Here is a 19,275-nt window from a genome sequence, read left to right as displayed (position 1 = left end):
ATTATCATGTGCTCTTTTAAAGGCAAGCTCAGCCTTTTTATCAGCTGGATCCTTTAACGTTACCTCACCATCCCGTGGGACCAGGGAATTGGAGACCAACTGGGCGATGGGAGCATCGGCACAGGGTGTCTTGAGTAGGTCGGATGGTTCCTGCTGGTAAGAGTAGAAGTGGTTAGTCACCGACAAAGGTTTTCTATTAGCTACTGGGAGCAGCCATTCCTGCTTAACTACCTCTGTGAATAGACTAGGAAAAGGCAATAAAATGTCCTTAGGCTTTGCCCTTGGGAAAACTATCTCCTCTTTGTCAGAGGTGGCGGAATCGATGGATGCACCCTGATGCAGGCCTATTGTCTTAATAATCCAAGACATTAATGGATTGTAATCCTCAGCCACAAATAGCCTTTGCAAGACCGATACAGCCTCAGTGTCCTCCCCTCCAGACCACTCTCCTTCCTCCCTGTCGGGGGGTTCTGGATCTTGTGGCAGACTTCCCGGGTTAGAGGGACTATCCCCTGCGTCAGAGTCCAAGGCGTTGGGTGCCCTTGGTTTGGTGGGTCTGGGGTTAGATGGGGTAGGATCCCCGGAGTTGTGCTCAGAGAGATCAGAGGAGTGAGGGGAAGAGGGTGCGTGCTTTGTAGACTTGAACACCTTTTTAGTTTTAAGGTGCTTTTTCTTTTCCTTTGCCTTTTTAGGCGAGGGACTCTCTTCCCTACTGGAGGAGGAGCTCTCAGAGGACGAGATGGTCCTTCTCCTTTTAAAATATTTTTTCTTTTTCTCCTTTTTAGCAGGCCTGACCTGGTAGACTGTCTCTATGATGGCGTTTTTGAACCATGCCAGCTATGCGGGTGGTACAGCCCTTGGAATGGTTATGGTAGGCTTAGAGGCCAAAGGAGCCGTGACCCCTGACATGCTAGTTTGCCCCAATGTCACATTCACAGACTCCCGAGAGTACTTCCCTGAAAGGCGACTCCAAACACGAGGTCCCTGCACAGGGCTGGCTGGAAGACTCTAAAATGGCCACTGCTCCCTCCTTTTGCGCCATTTTTGCTTTCTCCTCCGCCATTTCACACTCTTGTGCCAGTGATATTTGTCTTATCTCCGCCGATGTAGGTGGCAGGTTAGCGCAGGGGAATCTCGAAAAGTGCAGGCAATTTTCCGATTCTAAGGAGGTTTGCGCTGTGCGTCTGGCAGCCGAAGCGCGCATCTCATGGCCTGAAGGCAGGAGACCGGGGGCAAGCCGAGGGGCAAGCGGCGCGGGCGGCTCTGAGGCGGCCGCTGCCGTCGCAGGCAGCGAGGCCGTCTTGGAAGCTGCGGCTGTTGAGGTGATAGACGCTGCCGCCGCTGCGGTTACAAGCGGGAGGATTGGGCGATCTGCCGTTAGTGGCAAAGGAGCCTGAGGGGCGGGCGAGAAAACCTCTCTAGGCAGGAGCAAGCCGAAGGGCTTTGAAGTGCTAGGGCCAAACGGCTCTTGGCGGGGCCCGCGGGGCACTAACACGAACCTTCCCCTACACTCAAACTCCATGCAAGAGGGAGCGGAACGGGGGGGGGGGAGAGGAACTAACGAGGATGGCCAATAACGTCTTTTTTTTTTTAAGGTGGACAAAGGAGGATGAAACGACGAGGAAAAAACTCACAACGGTACAAAAATCTAGAGTGGAATCAGAACCAAAGAAAACCTCTGCCTGGAGCTGAGCGAGGACAGAAAGAACTGGGCGGGGTTATCTCCCTAGCCCCAAGGAGGCGTAGCCAAATTGCTATTGGCAAATCAAATCTGTCCTGCCTAGGAGCTAGTGGGAAAGGATAATCCAGAGGTGTCCCTGGCAACAACAACCGAGAACTTAATGTTCTCAATTGCTTAAACACGATTATGCAATTAAGAACAGACTATAGGTTTGCATATTCTCTCTTCCCAGCTCCTCCCTTCTGGAGAATTAACTCCCCCATTGACTTTTATTGCAGTTAAGTATTACATCAGAATGGATGTTAAGACTAAACAGATTTCCCTCTTAAATAGGATTCGGGGGGAAATTAGTGAACCCTGGTCAAAAGGGAACTTGATTAGCCTTAACTGCAGTTAACACTGGTACTGGTGTTAACTGTGGTTAGAAGCTGGTGAGAGGAATTTGAGCTCCAGCAGTTAAGGGACTGGAAGGAAGGAATACACAATCCCATGGCATCTCCTCAAAGCATCTAGGTGTTTGCAGGATCAGTGTAGCATATTGTATAGTGGTGGTCGTGCTAGCACAGCATTAGTACAGATGTTAGCCATACCTCGATATTTTCCCATGACAACACAGCTAAAAATTCAACAAGTCACTTCAGAGACTAGTTTGCTCTAGATGTATACGAAGTGGCACTTTGATTAATCCAAGTGCCAAGATATTTTATTTCAGGATCATTCCTTTAAATCAGGGCTGCACAACTTTGGTCTCCAGCTGTTGCTGGACTATAGCTCCCATCATCACTGACTACTACTTACAGTGGTGGGGGATAATGGAAGCTGGAGTCTAAGAGCGGAAGTTGTGTAGCCTTGCTTTAAATCATCATTGCATTAAGTACCTCGAGGTAAATGAGAGGCTCCAATATGCAGCGGTGGCCCAGGAGCGCTACTTCGGATTATTGACATCTGAACGTTGGCTGCCATTATATGGTGCAAGTTACTGGGATGTCCCTGTAGACAAGGAGTACACAATATATATCTTTTCTAGAGGCAATCTATATGAAAATGACACACACACACCCCTACAGTTAAGATGTTTCAAGAAAAACATCAAGGTACAGATTAGATATGATTATAGTAGGGGATACAAATTAAGATTGGGGATGTATTTAAAGTCAGAACAGTTCATAATCCCTTTCCTATCCTCTACACAATCTTAACATGCATTTTACTTTAGCAGAAAAAATTACAACCTGTTGTCCACTGATTGTTGCTACAGGAATAGCAGAGGCCTGTGGAATGCTGCTCTCCATTGTTACAGTAACTTGCCCAGGTACTTTGGTGGGACCTGACAGAGTGGAGGGCGGAGCAGGTGCAATAGGACGGCTGGGTATGGTTGGTTTCAGGGGAGGCTGCAAAGAACAAAGACACCAAAGTCTGAATCATTAATGTATTTTGCACTCCTCTGTAAATATTGTTCAAAGAGGAGTGTCTGAAAGGCAAAACCTTTGAGGAACAAGACTCATCTTGAGTAGGGCTACTAGAAGTTACCATAGAAAGTGTGTAGATATAGAACTCCATCACCAATGTCCTTGAAACCTATTTGCATCACAAACAGTCTCTCTCTCTCAAGTAAAAGTGAGGCTAGGATTTGGTAAGATTAGTTCTGTAATACACACTGATTGCCCTAGAAGAGGGAAAACCAACTTCCTACATTGAGGGGCTAGATCCTCCCTCAGCCAAGCTGTTTGGGGCCAGACCCTCTCTGACAGCAACTGCATTGCCTGGCTCAGAGCAGAAGAAAGGATGACACGAGAGCAGAGCTGACTTGATTTTAGTGAAACCAGAAGTATCTTATCATTCTCCCCTGGAAGTCTGTATGGATCCTTGGAGCAGAGCATGACAAAGCTGAAGTACTTCAACCTGTGTATCATCTTGCCCTGGACTCCAAATTCAGCAGGACCTTCAAAGCCCAATATGGCCTTGCAGACGTCCACAAGAGTTATTTGCCCACAAACATTTCTGCTAGGCTGCCTGCAAAATACCTGTGTTTGTCATTTGTCGCACATCAATAGACTCAAAGGAAAAGAAAGTCAGCTCTTTCCCAAGGTTCCCTGCCAAGAGAGGATTCTTAATCAACTCGTGTGAGTGTCTATTTTATAAGGCTTTTTGTAGAGGCTACACAAAATCAGGTTGCAGGCTTGACACTGTCCCTAGGCCAGAAGTCGGCCATCCATGGCCTTAACAGCTTGACTATTCAAGAACAGGGATTCTTAACCTGGCATCCATGGAGTAGGTCCAGATGGTTCCATGTAAAATTAAAAGGCAGCTTCCCCAAAACATCATTTAAATCAACTACAGTATGTTATTTATTTTTCTTGAGTCTTAATTATAATATAATTCAGAACATTATAAGTGGGATGGGGGCCCATGGGAAATACTTGATGATATGCGGAGTCCTATAGGTTCAAAATGTTTAAGAAACCCTGATGTAGAATAATATGCTTGTCCAATTTAAATTCCCATTTTAGAGAAGTTTTAATGCCTTATGGCTGTGGGGAGAACCCTGAAAAGTGGGACTATGCTATATGCATCAACCAACATTTCCTAAATATAATTACAATGGCAGTATGTGGCTATTTGGAGGACTTCCTACTTCACTCAACCCCACACCCTGCAGCTGAGTCCATAAAGAAGGGAGAAAAGAATACAAATGTTCTATGTTACAATAAATTATTGGGAGCTGTTGCATGGAATAAAGCAAACTAGCTGACCCTGCACAGAGCATCTGTGTAATTGTGCACTGAGCCTCGCCCTGCCCTCCCTGCAGCTAGCTCGCCCGCCCTGCCCCCCCCCCACAGCCAGCCCGCCCTGCCCCCCCCGCAGCCCAATCACCACAGTGCCACAGGTTCCTCCTCCCTATCTGCATATGGAATCCCCACTGCCCAATCAGGTGCTTCTGCTTGCAAACTCTGTCAGCCAATCGCCTCCTTTCTAGCACGTTCCCCACGCATGGCCTGTCTTGGAGAATTAATAATATAGATAAGAGGTTCAGGATGAATGGGGGAAAGTTTGAAGTACTGAAGATACAAAAATAGGGGTTTAAGTAGAACGCAGAGTCTAGTAAGCAGATCACATGAAGATTATTATTACTATTATTATTACATGTATATCCCACTCTTCCTCCAAGGAGCCCAGAGTGGGGTACTGTATACTTAAGTTTCTCCTCACAACAACCCTGTGAAGTAGGTTAGGCTGAGAGAGAAGTGACTGACCCAGAGTCACCCAACTAGTATCATGGCTGAATGGGGATTTGAACTCGAGTCTCCCCAGTCCTAGTCCAGCACTCTAACCACTACACCACGCTGGATCCAACCACTACCCCAAGATGGCAGGAACAGAGACTGAGGTAACCTTTTTCAATACAGAGCAGTAATTATGGTTCAGTACTATAAAGCTGTGCTGTAGTTAGTAACTAGGGTAATTTTTCCAGTGAGACAAATTGAGATTTACAGGGGGATTTAATGAAATACAGATGAGATGGTCTACCAGATATTTTGATTGGGCTATATTTCAATAAGAACAAATATTTAATATCTTTGGCAGTCCTTTTGCCAAACTGCTTTCAATGGTATACCAGATTAAAAGCTACTTAAGAAATATATTTAACCTTTTCTATTCCAATGACTCAGGATAACCAGTAATACACAAAGAATTAAGTGCTAAAAACAAAGAGAAGGTTGTATCTAAAAATTTAAAATGCAAGCAAACATCACAACTGTGGAATGAGTTAAACAAGTGCTATTTATGTTTTCTTAATATGGAATACAAATTATTATTACCTTCATAAGTCCTTCAGGAAAAGAAAGTGGCACTGCTGGAGCCAGATGTGCTGGAGGAGTTGCCACTGTAACTGGTACACCAGACTGAACTGGATGGTGCTGAGTTAACATCTGCACCTGTGGATATGGCCGAACTACCACAGTTTCCTGCTTCTCTTCACGAGACTGAAGAGAGCCACCAGGGACCACATGATCTCTGGGAGAAACATCTGATTCTCGGTTGGGTTCATCACTTACTACTGAACAGGAAAAAAAATGGAACATTAAAGAGGCTAGAAATGGATAAGACATACATCTGCCATCTTCAGTTTCAATGTGACTTACTTCCTGAAAAGTATGCTTAGAGTTGTAACCTTGGTAGAACCACTATCAATCTAGGAGTTGCCTCACCTGTAGATGTTGGGTTTATCAGTCCAGTAGATCCACCAGTAGAGATTGGAGGAGGAGCTGGTCCTAAATTTGTGGAAGCGGCTCCAGAACGAGGAAACTGCTGAGAACTCATTTCCACCTAGGGCACACAATCAGAAATATAATTCATATGGACACATTCTTTAGCTCTCTTATTAATGCTTAATCCTAATGAATTTAACTGGACTACTGCTTTGCGCTCTCAGACTGTGGCTACTGACAACTAATGTGTAAAACCTCTCCCTCACTGAGATTCTAGCTATAATCTTATAATGCTAACAGTTCAAGCAATAAGATTACTTTTAAACAAACAAGGATATGAAGTATAAGCATCTTAAAAAACAACTAGTAACATGGGTTGAACATCAAGGAGCATTCACAGAAGTTTCTGCTCTGCTAAAAGGTATGAATGCCCAGTGTTTAGGCCGCAGCAAGCAGATTCTAAATGTTTGATATGATGGTGGATGCTTCAGTGTTTGAGGTTATGTTTCTCTTCTGAAATCTGGACAGTTTCAGGACTGTATTTATTTAATCAATGAAATCAGTTGTTCAACACCAGCATTAGCCATCTTAGTCAATAGCAGTCACTACCCATACACTTGTGTGAATAATTATCTCAAAGTGTCTCCAATCAAGACTTTTAATCCCATGCTAAAGACCAAGTGCATTACCTAATCAACACAAACACAAAGTTATTGGAATTATTTTTTTAAGGGTAGATTCATGGCTAAGAGTGAGAAATACTGGAGCTATGCAAGTCAGCTTATTTCCTGAACTGGATTCCTCTGCTTTGAGCATTGTACAGGTGCAATGTCCATTTGTATATAATGCAGAATTACAGTTTGTTCTTAAAATGAAAGCTTTTGCTCTCATCCTCTAATACACGCAAAGGAAAATGGGGGAGCATGCAAGCCCAAGACTTGCGATGGTTCATTCACAATCATCTGGGCATTACTGTCCAAACTGGGTCACAGAATTGGTCCATTTAGCTCAGAACAGTCTACTCTTGAATTAGCAATGGCCCTTCCCAGCTCTGTTTTCCAATTGTGAAATAATGCACAAATACACTGTAGCTCTATATAAGCCTTTCAGCAGCCCAAATGTGAGCTTATGCTGGTCATTGCAGCACAGCTATTTGTGATGCTGCTCCTACAGCAGCACATTTCACTACACAACTGGGACAATACCAGTCAGTTCTACTCTACTTGCCATTTGAAGGCTTTAATTAACTCTTAAAACAGGAAATCCTTTGCAGAGGATCCTCATTTCTTCAAGTCTTTGGTCCCTACACATGACTAGCAGTAGTCCAGTCTCCCCATTTGATCCTACCTAATCCCCACCTTAAAGAAGCACTTGTGCAGAGCAGCTGAATCACACAAAAACTAGGTGGGAGCACACAGCAGCACTGATGGCTTCTGCTACACACACACTGCAATTCTATGACCACTTACCTGAGAGCAAGCCCCATTAAACACAGGACTTACTTTTGAATAAGTATGTATGGCACATTTCATGATGAGATGTTAAGATGGAATTCCAACACCAATGAGAACAGAAGCTTCATAACATCAAACTGATCTTTTATTTGTCTTCAATGGAAGGTTAAACACTTAACATGAAAGTATGCCCCAATCACATAAACCTATGCAAACAATTACTTCATAGGTATTATATGACCTGTCATTCAATCCTATTTTTCCCTCTGTAACTGCTATCAACATAAATCCCATTTTATGGCACTGTGATGCAAAACTCAATTCAACTTTGACTTTTTTCTTAATTGCTACACTAGGCAACACCTCTTCTATTACCCACTGGGAAGCAGAATGTAGGGAGCATAAGTGCATTAGAGAAACACTCACGCAGTACTAGTCTATGCATATTTATGCCAAAGCAAGTCCCACTAAGAACAATTGAGCTTTACTCTCAGGGCACAGGATTGCAGCCTTAATCTTCAAAAAGGCTCTACGTGCATAGCATGAAATCCACAACACTCCAAACACAAATCCGTGTTTGCAAGATTAACTCCCAGCAGAACATTTCACACTTCTCCCCTTGTTAAAGTACATTTTAAAAAAAAAATTCCTCTTTTTAAAGCCACCAGCGGTGAAAGGTCCGTTATGAGAGAAACAGAGAAGGAACCCTTCGCCCCCGCAAACCAGGTTATTTTTCAGGGCCAGGGGAGTGTTGCTTGCAACAACGGAGCCGACCCAACGCAGATCAATCCGGCTTTCAAGTTTTAATGCTACAACAGGAGAGATCGGGCGAACTTTTACTACTGGCTCTCAGCGGAAACACACAAAACAACGGCCAGTCAGTCTCCGCGCCAAGGCAAGGAAAAACAGGGAGGAACAGCTCCAGAGACTCCTCCCCTCCTCAGGGCAGAGCCCAACTCTACATATAAGCTCCACCTACTCAATTCTCTGTAAGGCCAGCCTCTTCCCCGAGTAGCCAATTGGAAGGCCTCCTCTTTCCACTGCGGGCCAATCCGACGTAGAATGGAGAACTGTTCATCGACCAATGGGAAAGCCCGCATAGGTTACGCCTGACTACCAATGGGGAAACAGGTAAGGAGTAGACAGGGCCCACCTCCTTTCCCTCCCTGATCACTATGTGAAACAGACGCGCAGGGCCGGGGACCCGGATGTTCAGCAAGAATAAAAAAGCTGCAGCAGCCTCGACTAACGTCTCGCATAACCATCGCGGACTAGAAAAAAGAGACTGCTTCATCAGGCCAGTCTCCGCAGCCCTTTGGCTAGGAGCGCCAGTGTTTCCCTCCAGAGTCCTGCTCCCAGGACAAGCCCTCCCCTCAGGCCCTGAGTTACCTGCAGCCCTGGGTGCGGCGGAGACTCTCTGGAAAGCCCCCAGCGCCACTTTTCACTGACACTGAGGGGCACAGTCGGGAGTGTTGCTTCCGCTGCCGCAGCAAAGCACCCCTCCCCCTTTCAGATTGATTGGGTCTTGAGTAAGCCTGCCCACTGTGGCGATACTTTCTCCTCACTCTGCGCGCCGATTGGCTAAGGGGACGGGGGCCATGGGGTTCCTGGGAGTTGTAGTTCGAGATCTGAGTGTCGCCGCAGTGAATGTCGCGAGATGATGAGAAACAGAGAAGGGACGCGATTGGTTGCCGTGGAAGAGGCGGGTCGCTTATTTTTTTCTCCACCTACTAATTTTAGGATTGGCTGGCTTTCTTTGGAGCGCTTTAGTAAATGGCTTCTGGATGCAGAGCGAACGGCTTCGTTTCGTAGCGCAGTGGCGGGAAACATGGCTGGAAGCTGTCAACATGTACCTAAAGTTGTTGTGTAACCGAGTTTATCTTTCCTCTTCCTAGCCCAGATTAATAAAGAGAAGCGGTCATATTTTCCAGTGACGCTGGTAGCTTCCTCGATATCCTGTATTCCTCCATCTCTCTTTTGCCTGGTTTACCCTTGTTAATAAAGTTTGTTTTTACTACGGTAATTGTTGTGAACACTTATTTTAGCCACCTCCAGCCTCAGAGGCAGGATGCCTCTGAGTACCAGTTGCAGGGGAGTAATGGCAGGTGAGAGGGCATGCCCTCAACTCCTGTCTGTGGCTTCCAGCAGCATCTGGTGGGCCACTGCGTAACAGGATGCTGGACTAGATGGGCCTTGGGCCTGATGTTCTTATGTTTCTTAAAATACCCACGCATAAATAAAGCCCTCTTGGGCAACAAGCTGTATTTTCAAAATACTATTTTGCTCACTGTCTTAAGTTATTATGAATGGAGTCTAAAATCTTGTGGAGCATTAAAAAGTGCAGTAGTATTGCCCTGCCCCATCAGAAGTGTCAGAAATAGTTCTATTTTATTTTTTAAAATTTATAGCCTGCCCTTCCTCCAAGGAGCGCAGTGTAGCAATTATTCTTCCCGACCCTTTATCCTCACAACCACCCAGTGAGGGAGGCCCAACAGAATGACTGCTGTCAATTTCATCCAGTGAGCTTCATGTCAGAGTGAGAATGTAAGGGACAGGACACTACAGTCTTAGTCTTACCCTAACTACTACATCATATTGGCTCTCTACATATGGCCAAGGCAGGGTTTTCTATAGCCTGTTCTATAGTCCCCAGTGTGTGCCTTATGACACTCAGTGCAAATAACTGAACCAAATTCCTGCTAGGAAATGATACTTTTCCTTAGAGCCTGACTTGCTGCTGTATGTCTCAGCATCTCCCCTCCCCTCTATCAGTGTGCACTAGCAACATTGGTTTCAAGGACTGTGAAACTGCAATTTGCCAATGTTACTGCCAAGGAGGAAGGGTAATTGTGGTGGCAGCAGCAACTTTGTAGGGCGGGTGGGCGGGGGGCAGAGAAGCTAGGCTGGCAGGTGTGGGGGCAGCTGTTTTGGTGGGAGAGGATTCTTGAGGTAAAGCAGCAGCAAAGAAGCTTAGATAGAAAGTTGTAAAGTGCACATATAGATGGTGAGGCTGGGAGGAAGGGATCACTTGATGGCAGTGCCCATGAAGGAATTCTGGTGGGATGGTGAGGTCTATTTTTAGGTCCTAACTACTAGCCCTTCTGCTGGCCCTCCTCCATCAAAACTGGTATTTGTTTAGGAGACGGACGGGCGTGGCTGCATGGTATGTGGTGTAGTGGGCCAGCGTGGGGTAGTGGTTAGAGTGCTAGTGCTACTCGGCGAGACCCGAGTTCAAATCCCCATTCAGCCATGAAACTAGCTGGGTGACTCTGGGCCAGTCACTTCTCTCTCAGCCTAACCTACTTCACAGGGTTGTTGTGAAAGATAAACTCAAGTATGTAGTACACCTGGGCTCCTTGGAGGAAGAGCGGGTTATAAATGTAATAATAATAATAATTAATAATAATGTGCTGGATTGGTGGTAATTTGATGCCACATTTCTAGACAAATTAAATCTCATCACAACTTGGTACACGACAGTCTCCTAAAAGCAAATTAATGACTATCACCCATACTGAGTTACCTATCAATCAAATACAGGGATTCATTTCAGTTTCTTCTCATGAAAATGGCTCTTGTCTTTCCAGCAGTGCCTCTGAAAGATGAATACTCAAATAGTTCAACTACTTCTGATTGTGATATATGTGCTAGTTTTCTCACCTGATCCTGAAAGTAATTCTTCCAAAGCATCAATGATACTTGGAAAGTGTTTGGTAACTAGGCAAGTAGCTTGCATTCTTGCACACTACTGAGTATCATTAACCAGCCAACGTTTTTAGTGAACACATCAAGTTTTAAGATTCCAGCAAATAGAGCGATTCACTCAGCCAATGAAGATTATAACTTCAGGACAATACACTGCAGCATGTACACCAAGATTCAATGAACGAGCCACACAAGGTGAAAAGATGGTAGCTGGATGTTTCTGAATGCAAACTTGAACCCAGTTTACTTTCCCAGCCATATCAGTGGCACTGTCCTGCCCTCTGCAGTCATCAATATATTCGGGAGTGCTCTATGGTGCAGTGGGGAAATGGTTGACTAACAAGCAGAAAGTTGCCGGTTGAAATCCCCACTGGTATTATATTGGGCAGCAGTGATATAGGAAAATGCTGAAAGGCATCATCTCATCCTACGTGGGAGGAGGCAATGGTAAACCCCTCCTGTATTCTACCAAAGAAAACCACAGGGCTCTGTGGGTGCCAGGAGTCTAAATCGACTTGACAGCACACTTTACCTTTACTTGCTCCTGGACCCAAAGCTCTCCCTGGTTTATCAGGTTGAGGGGATGGCCAGGAGCACTTTTTATCAGCTTGGGCTTATACATCAGCTACATCCAATTCTAGAGTTGAATGACCTTAAAACAGTGGTACATATGCTGGTAACCTCCAGGCTCGACTACTGTAACGTGCTCTACATGGGGCTGCCTTTGGGTGTAGTCCAGAAACAACAATTGGTACAGAATGTGGCAGCCAGATTGGTCTCTGGGACAACACGAAGGGACCACATAACACCAGTTTTAAGAGAACTTCACTGGCTGCCAATATGTTTCTGGGTGAAATACAAAGTGCTGGTTATTACATATAAGCCCTTAATAGTTTGGGTCCAGGCTATTTGAGAGTGCGCCTCCTTTGTCACTATCCCTGCCACGTGTTACAATTTTCTGGAGATGTCTGGTTACATTTGCCACCAGCTCATTTGGTGGTGACCCAGGACGAGGCTTTCTCTGTGGCTGCTCCAGGTCTTTGGAATAAGCTCCTTGCTGAAATAAGAGCATCTCCTTCTCTGTTTGTTTTCAGGAAGAACCTCAAGACTCTCCTGTTTTCTCAGGCTTTTAATTAGAATTAATAATTTTTAAAATCTTGTTTTAATAATTATTTTACTCTATTGTTTTTATTGTCATGTATTTTAATTTGTGACTTTTAAATATTTTAAATTTTGTACACTGCCTAGAGATTTATATACCAGGCGGTATAAAAATACGATAAAGAAATAATTAACAAATATCCACATCACGATGCTGTAGTCAGCAGTATCATTAATGCAATTTTCGTTCCCATCTTTTGATCAAGTTAAAAAAAATTCATAAATTTCTCCATAGTCTATACTTCCACATTTCTATGGGCATAACAAAGTATAAGAAAATTCTACACATGTGAAACGTCAAGAGTACCATCACATATTGGGAAAGTACATTACTTGTACACTTTCAAAATATAGTCTTCAAAACATAGTTTCCACACAACTTGATAAACTAATTCTGAATTTGCATTAATAAGTAATGCACTCATAGATATTCTCCACTTTTTTGTGTTGTCTTATTGCTCCTAGGTCATCAAGTAAAAATGGTTACTATTTCACAGGAAAGTCAGGAGTCCCGGGGTTCCCTCTAACAGGGATTCCTAATGTTGTTCAGTACAACTCCCATAATCCCCAAACAAAAGCCATTTCAGCTGGGGATTCTGGGAGTTGTCAACAACATCCGGGAATCCCTGTTAGAGGGAACACTGGTCAGGACCAGGGAGACTTGAGTTCAAATTGTGCTATTACGAATTGTCACATACTAATACGTGTCAACTTACTGGGTATCACTGGGATAGTCACTTATATTTCAGCCTAACTTAACTCATAGGGTTGTTTTGAGGATAAACATAACCATGTACACTGCTCTGGACTCCATAGAGGAAGAGCAGGAGATAAATGTGAAACTAAATAAATACATAAAATATGCTTTTTGGGACTGACCTTTGAATGCAAAATTTCTGGAAGACAGAAATATAGCCACATTAGGAAAGCATTCTAGCAATGCAATAAACCTCTGCCTTTGATCCATTATGGATTGGTGCATCCTTTTGTCAACTCCTCCTCACCACCAGCAAAAGGTTGCTGAAGTGTTGTGTACTGCATGTGTAACTGCTTGTGTGGAATACCCTCTCAGTGTTCAAGAAGCATTTATGCAGCATGTGCCGTGTCTGCTACAAAGGATTACAGCTGCCTGCAGGAATATGACAGAATGAATGAACAGCTGACAAAGATATAGAAAAAGGGATGCAAATTGAACAAATTGCTGAGGCCAGGGGGTCAGCAGGTGGGCCAGTGATTAAAACAAGCACAAAATAAACTCCTATCCTTAGTACTCTTGCTATTATCATAGTTCTGACTTATTTCCTTTCTGTTTGAGCCAAACACACACACGCACCTCCAACTCTCACCAGCTCATATGCTGGTGAAATACCAACAGACATATGGACCACACATAGATCCTATGCGTTTTACTCAGAAGTACAATATCCGTATGTCACACTGAGGATGGCAGCAGGCCATCTACTGAGAAGCAAGCTTTGAGTTCAGTGGGTTTCCTCTTAAGGAAGCATGCACGTGCGACCCACACACAGAGGCAGATGCTTTCTTTCTTGCCTTTCTGGGAGGCTTAGCAATTAACAGGAAGTCAGCTCCTGGACGGAGACCGACGACAACTCGGTTCGTTGCTTTGCACGAGTCGCAAGGGTGGGGGAAGACAGACGCAGCGGCGTCAAAAGTCCATGAGGTGAGGGCGACCGAAGTGAAGACGGACAGCCGCCACTGAGTCGGCTTCAGGGAGCTCGGAGCAGGGGAAAAGCGGGAGGTATCCTGCGCTCTGCTTTCCCTGCCTCGGATCCCTGTGAAGCCGAATCGGCGCTCTCCGCCACGTCCTCGGCTCACCCTCACCTTGGTTCCTCCTGCGGCTGCTGTCAAGACAATTTGAGAGGACCAGTTCCCTCCCCTCTGAGGGCTTCTCGTTCCCGGCTTCCCGCTCGCCCCACTTTCTTCCCCTTCTTTAGATGGGGCGGCTTCCCACCCCTTGCCTTTCTCTCGTTTCCTTTTCCGGAACAAAAGCGGCTGGGAGCCCACTACGGCACCAGTTGTAACAGCATTCTCCCTTACTTATAGACAGTGTAAGGGAAAGAACTGCTACAACGGCCCCTTCCCTGTGCATCTGAGCATGCTCAGAAGAATTGGAGCATGCTCAGTATGGTCAAATGAAGCTCCTTTGATGAGGTAGGGGAGAATGACCAGCTATCAGATGAAAACCATACAGGGAAGGGGGCGCTGTTAAGGATGAGAGAATGGTGATACACTGTACTGCGAACTGGCCCCTAAGCGGAGTGAGGAGAAACGGCGGGCAAGCCAAGCAAGCGAGATGGCGGCGCCCCTGCTGGCGAAGTGCGGAAGCACAGGCTTGTGGAGTAGTAGCCTCCTTCTCCTCCTCCTCCTCCTGTCAAAGTTTCTTTGCTCGGCGTACGGAGCCGCAGCGCCTCTGCTGGACCACTGGAGCGTAGCCTGAGGGATAGTTGCCCGCAGTGGACATGGCGCTGTGTGCCTCTCCAGCTGCTCCAGACTGGTTGTTTCCAGACGAATAAGCTATCTCTATGCACCGCTCTTCCTGGTAGCCGGCAAATGGCCGGAACCGGAAGAGAGGTGTCAGGAAGACGGAGGACCCGCGGCAGCTGCAGCAGGAAGGGAGCGTGGCGGTGGCTTACAGGTGCGCTCTTCCCAGGGGGAGTTCTAGACAGAGCGGGAGGCTGTTTGCCAGGTGGCCCCGGCCGGCACCATCGCCCTCTGAGCCCACTGACCCCCAGCACTGAACGGTGAGCGAGCGCCTCGCTGGTTACTCTGCCCTCCGCCTGCCGGTTAATCAAGGCGACTTCTCATTTTACGGGCTCTCCTGGGGCGCGATCGGAGAAGAGGGGCCCGGCTCTGGGGCTCACGGCTGCACGGCCCGGCGGGCGGGCGGAGGGAAGTCAGGATAGTACCTCGAGGAAATGCTGCATCAGGCGCGGTCATTTGTTACTTTCTAGCCCTACGTGTGCTGCGAGGAAGCTGACATTTTTGTGGGTCTGTCTTCCTCTTCTTCATACCGTATCTCCGGTTCCGCGATAAAAATAAAAAGGCGGCGATCAAGTGCTTATCGGCAGAGTTTCCTGCGTGCCTGCAGAGGAGCAGTCTGTTCCTGCTGTGCCACAAGGCTCTGTCACGAAATTCTCGTTAGTCTTTAAGGTCTCCCAGGACGGGTTGCTTTACTGTTGCAACAGATTGACGTGGGTGCTGCTGTACTGGAATCTGCAGTGATCAGAGTTGCTGTCATTTACCATGCGTGGACTTTTCAAGTTACCATGTCTTGGCGAGACACAATTATGTATCACGAACTTCCTTTGCCTTAGCAGTAGAGAGGATGCGTTTCACATGTGAAACGGGGAGGTGGCAGTTTTAAATAAGGATCTTGCTTAGTAGGGTCGAGAAGGATCTCTCTCTGACTGAGACCTTGGGCAGCTGCTGCCTGTCAGAGTAGATGATACTGGGCTATATGAACTAGTATTTTGATCAGCGAAAGTTAGTTTCATATGTTTGTATGTAACTTGTGAAATAACTCTTATCTTTCCAGCGTGAAGGCAGTTTGAGGCAATTTTTAATATGGTTTGGACTTGGAGAGTATTCAGTTATGAGATCTCCATTTCTTTATGAGATCTCCATTTCACTGCTTCACTAGATTGCCTATTATGCTGCACATACATGCATTGTACTCTGTAACACACAAGGCAACTATATGCATTTATGCTGTGTTTCTTATAATATATGTACCTGATAAAATAAATGACTATGTTCACTTTGCATGTTATGTGCAAACATGAAGCTGATCAAAAAGCCAACAGAGAAAATGCTTGTGATTGTCTAGGTAGGAGATTACAATGTTGAGCATTTCTGTTGAGTGTGACGACTTATAGGATGTTGGGAGGTGCAATCCTTCTGAATTGCTGTAGCTTTCAGTTAGTTGAGTTTCTCGTAAGGGTGCAGTAGGCAAGAAAGAGAGAGAAAACAGAATTAGTTGAGAGGAAGCAACACAAATGGAAATTTCCCTGATCAGGGTCAGTTCAGTTAGTTTTCTAGATCAGGTCCAGTTAAGACAGGCTGTTAGAAAAGAGAAACCAAATCTCTTGCGGTGATATTCCTACATAGGGTTACTTTGGCTTTGTGAATTTAGAATTGGTTCAATGAAGTATAGGCTTTACTGAATAAGATCTGAGCATATTAGATGGGTGAGAATCCCTAGGTTTGCGCCTATGGACATTATCTGTCATTAATAGATAATTCCCACATGCAGGTGGGAAAAGGCAGGAGAACATTATTGGGGTGGGGGAGAGCAACTTGAGGGGGGAAACACAGTATACTTACATTTCCAAACATTCCTTCAGTTTGGAACAACAAATGATTTCCTACTAAAATCAATTTCATTTTCATAATAAGAATCTGGGAGCAATACAAAAATGTTTTGAAAACCTTATGAAACCCATAAGAAAGTGTTTCTAATAGCTTAAATGCTGCACATTATTACAGCAATCATTCTGATGTCTGCTGAAGCTGGTGGTACATGTTTTACAGGAAGGACAAACATTAGGCAATTTTACTGTATCTTAAGGTGCTCGTGGTTTTTGCCAGACTGGCTAGACCAGGAGTCCTTAACTTGGGGCTCATGGGGTAGGACAGAGTGTCTCTGAAATGTTAAATATATAATAAAGGTAGCCCCCTCAATATCATATAATTAAATAATAGTGTGTCTTTGGTTTTTTGGAAATTTTAATTTTACAATTGTCATTTCCAAAATTATTAATGGGGTGGGGGTGGGATCCATGTGTACTTGGGGATCTGGGAGGGTCCACAGATGCAAAAAGATTAAGAACTTTGGGCTAGGCAAAGTTCAATTTGATTCTAAAAACAAATAGAAGTTTCTAATTTCTCTACAGTGAACCTTCGCATCCCTCTGCCTTAGCATACTTCTTACATCATCCTTCACCAATTGCTCTTCTAAAACCTTATTTAAAAAAATAATTACCAACAATTTTTTTTAGAGAACTTCAAAACTGGGGGAATGGTAGTATGCAGAAGGTTTCATTAAGGCTGCAGCCCTAAACCCTCTAAGGAAGAAAGCCCCATTGAAAGTAAGTTAGGTAGAATAGTTATGAACACTGCAGAAGTGCCTTTATTTGCCCAGTTGTTTTGTAACTGATTGTAAATCCTTGGATTCGGCGGCTCTCCATTGATACCTAGGTAGCAAATGCATCTGTACTTATTGAGATATAACTTAAGACAAATGTCTTCATTCTTCTTTTTTCAGGTTTTTCATAAGATGGGAACTCTGATCACACTTATTGGAATCTGGATGAGCTGCTCCCTAGTGAAAGCAGATTCAAAAGCAGTGACAACATCCTTGACTACGAAGTGGTTTTCCACACCATTATTACTTGAAGCAAGGTAAGAATCAGGGGTGTACAGTGAGGGAAATAAGTATTTGATCCCCTGCTGATTTTGTCTGTTTGCCCTCTGACACAGAAATGACCAGGCTATAATTGGAATGGTAGGTTTATTGTAGCTGTGAGAGACAGAATAACAACAAACAAACCCTCAAAAGCCCAGTGCCCAAAAGTCAGCGATGGATTTGCATTGTAGTGAGGGAAATAAGTATTCGATCCCTTCACAAAAGATGTCTTAGTACTTGGTGGCAAAACCCTTGTTGGCAATCACAGAGGTCAGATGTTTCTTGTAGCTGGCCACCAGGTTTGCACACAACCCAGGAGGGATGTTGTCCCACTCCTCTTTGCAGATCCTCTCCAAGTCAGAAAGGTTTCGAGGCTGATGTTTGGCAACCCAAACCTTCAGCTCCCTCCACAGATTTTCTATGGGATTAAGGTCTGGAGACTGGCTGGGCCACTCCAGGACCTTCATGTGCTTCTTCTTGAGCCACTCCTTTGTTGCCTTGGCTGTGTGTTTTGGGTCATTGTCATGCTGGAATACCCATCCACGACCCATTCTCAATGCCCTGGCTGAGGGAAGGAGGTGCTCACCCAAGATCTGACGGTACATGGTCCCGTCCATCGTCCCTTCGATGCGGTGAAGGTGTCCTGTCCCCTTAGCAGAAAAACACCCCCAAAGCATAATGTGTCCACCTCCATGTTTGACGGTGGGGATGGTGTTCTTGGGCTCATAGGCAGCATTCCTCCTCCTCCACACACGGCGAGTTGAGTTGATGCCAAAGAGCTCGATTTTGGTCTCATCTGACCACAACACTTTCTCCCAGTTCTCCTCTGGATCATTCAGACGTGCATTGGCAAACTGCAGATGGGCCTGTACATGTGCTCCCTTGAGCAGGGGGACCTTGCGGGCACTGCAAGATTTCAGTCCTTCACGGCGTAGTGTGTTACCAATTGTTTTCTTGGTGACTATGGTTCCAGCTGCCCTGAGATCATTGACAAGTTCCCCCCGTGTAGTTCTGGGCTGCTTTGTCACCGTTCTCATGATCATTGCAACTCCACGAGGTGAGATCTTGCATGGAGCCCCAAACCAAGGGAGATTGACAGTTATTTTGTGTTTCTTCCATTTGCGAGTTATCGTGCCAACTGTAGTCACCTTCTCACCAAGCTGCTTGGTGATAGTCTTGTAGCCCAGTCCAGCCTTGTGCAGGTCTACAACCTTGTCCCTGACATCCTTCGACAGCTCTTTGGTCTTGGGCATGGTGGTGAGTTTGGAAGCTGAGTGATTGCTTGCTTCTATGGACAGGTGTCTTTTATACAGGTACTGTAACAAGCTGGGATTAGGAGCACTCCCTTACAGAGGGTGTTCCTCATCTCAGCTCGTTACCTGCATATAGTGAAAAGACACCTGGGAACCTGAAATCTTGCTGGTTGATAGGGGATCGAATACTTATTTCCCTCACTACAATGCAAATCCATCGCTGACTTTTGGGCACTGGGCTTTTGGGGGGTTGTTTGTTGTTCTGTCTCTCACAGCTACAATAAACCTACCATTCCAATTATAGCCTGGTCATTTCTGTGTCAGAGGGCAAACGGACAAAATCAGCAGGGGATCAAATACTTATTTCCCTCACTGTAGCTAGGTA

The 19,275-nt window shown here is 45.3% G+C and overlaps 2 protein-coding genes across 14 annotated transcripts in view; one reads left to right on the top strand and one right to left on the bottom strand.

The window, feature by feature from the left end:
* SAP130 (Sin3A associated protein 130) overlaps positions 1 to 8,936 on the bottom strand; it is a 34,191-nt gene extending 25,255 nt beyond the window's left edge. For 3 of the 10 annotated variants that reach the window (XM_053310067.1, XM_053310071.1, XM_053310069.1), the window contains exons 1-5: positions 7,362 to 7,764; positions 5,893 to 6,010; positions 5,503 to 5,741; positions 2,914 to 3,072; positions 2,560 to 2,671 (exon numbers count right to left, since the gene is read on the bottom strand). In XM_053310067.1, coding sequence (XP_053166042.1) covers positions 2,560 to 2,671; positions 2,914 to 3,072; positions 5,503 to 5,741; positions 5,893 to 6,010; positions 7,362 to 7,424 — 691 coding nt within the window. In that variant the 5' untranslated portion in view covers positions 7,425 to 7,764. The other 7 variants (XM_053310068.1, XM_053310072.1, XM_053310075.1 and 4 more) reach the window with 6 other exon arrangements.
* Positions 8,937 to 14,728: 5,792 nt separating this feature from the next.
* UGGT1 (UDP-glucose glycoprotein glucosyltransferase 1) overlaps positions 14,729 to 19,275 on the top strand; it is a 118,853-nt gene continuing 114,306 nt past the window's right edge. For 2 of the 4 annotated variants that reach the window (XM_053308614.1, XM_053308612.1), the window contains exons 1-2: positions 14,799 to 14,974; positions 17,497 to 17,633. In XM_053308614.1, coding sequence (XP_053164589.1) covers positions 17,509 to 17,633 — 125 coding nt within the window. In that variant the 5' untranslated portion in view covers positions 14,799 to 14,974; positions 17,497 to 17,508. Of the gene's footprint in view, positions 14,975 to 15,197; positions 15,222 to 17,496; positions 17,634 to 19,275 lie in introns of those variants that run through there. The other 2 variants (XM_053308613.1, XM_053308615.1) reach the window with 2 other exon arrangements.

The sequence above is a fragment of the Hemicordylus capensis genome, chromosome 3 (genome assembly GCF_027244095.1).
Source record: "Hemicordylus capensis ecotype Gifberg chromosome 3, rHemCap1.1.pri, whole genome shotgun sequence".
Classification (NCBI taxonomy): Eukaryota; Metazoa; Chordata; class Lepidosauria; order Squamata; family Cordylidae; genus Hemicordylus; species Hemicordylus capensis.
Note: the sequence above shows the minus strand (reverse complement) of the source record. Positions and strands in the feature narration are given on the sequence as shown.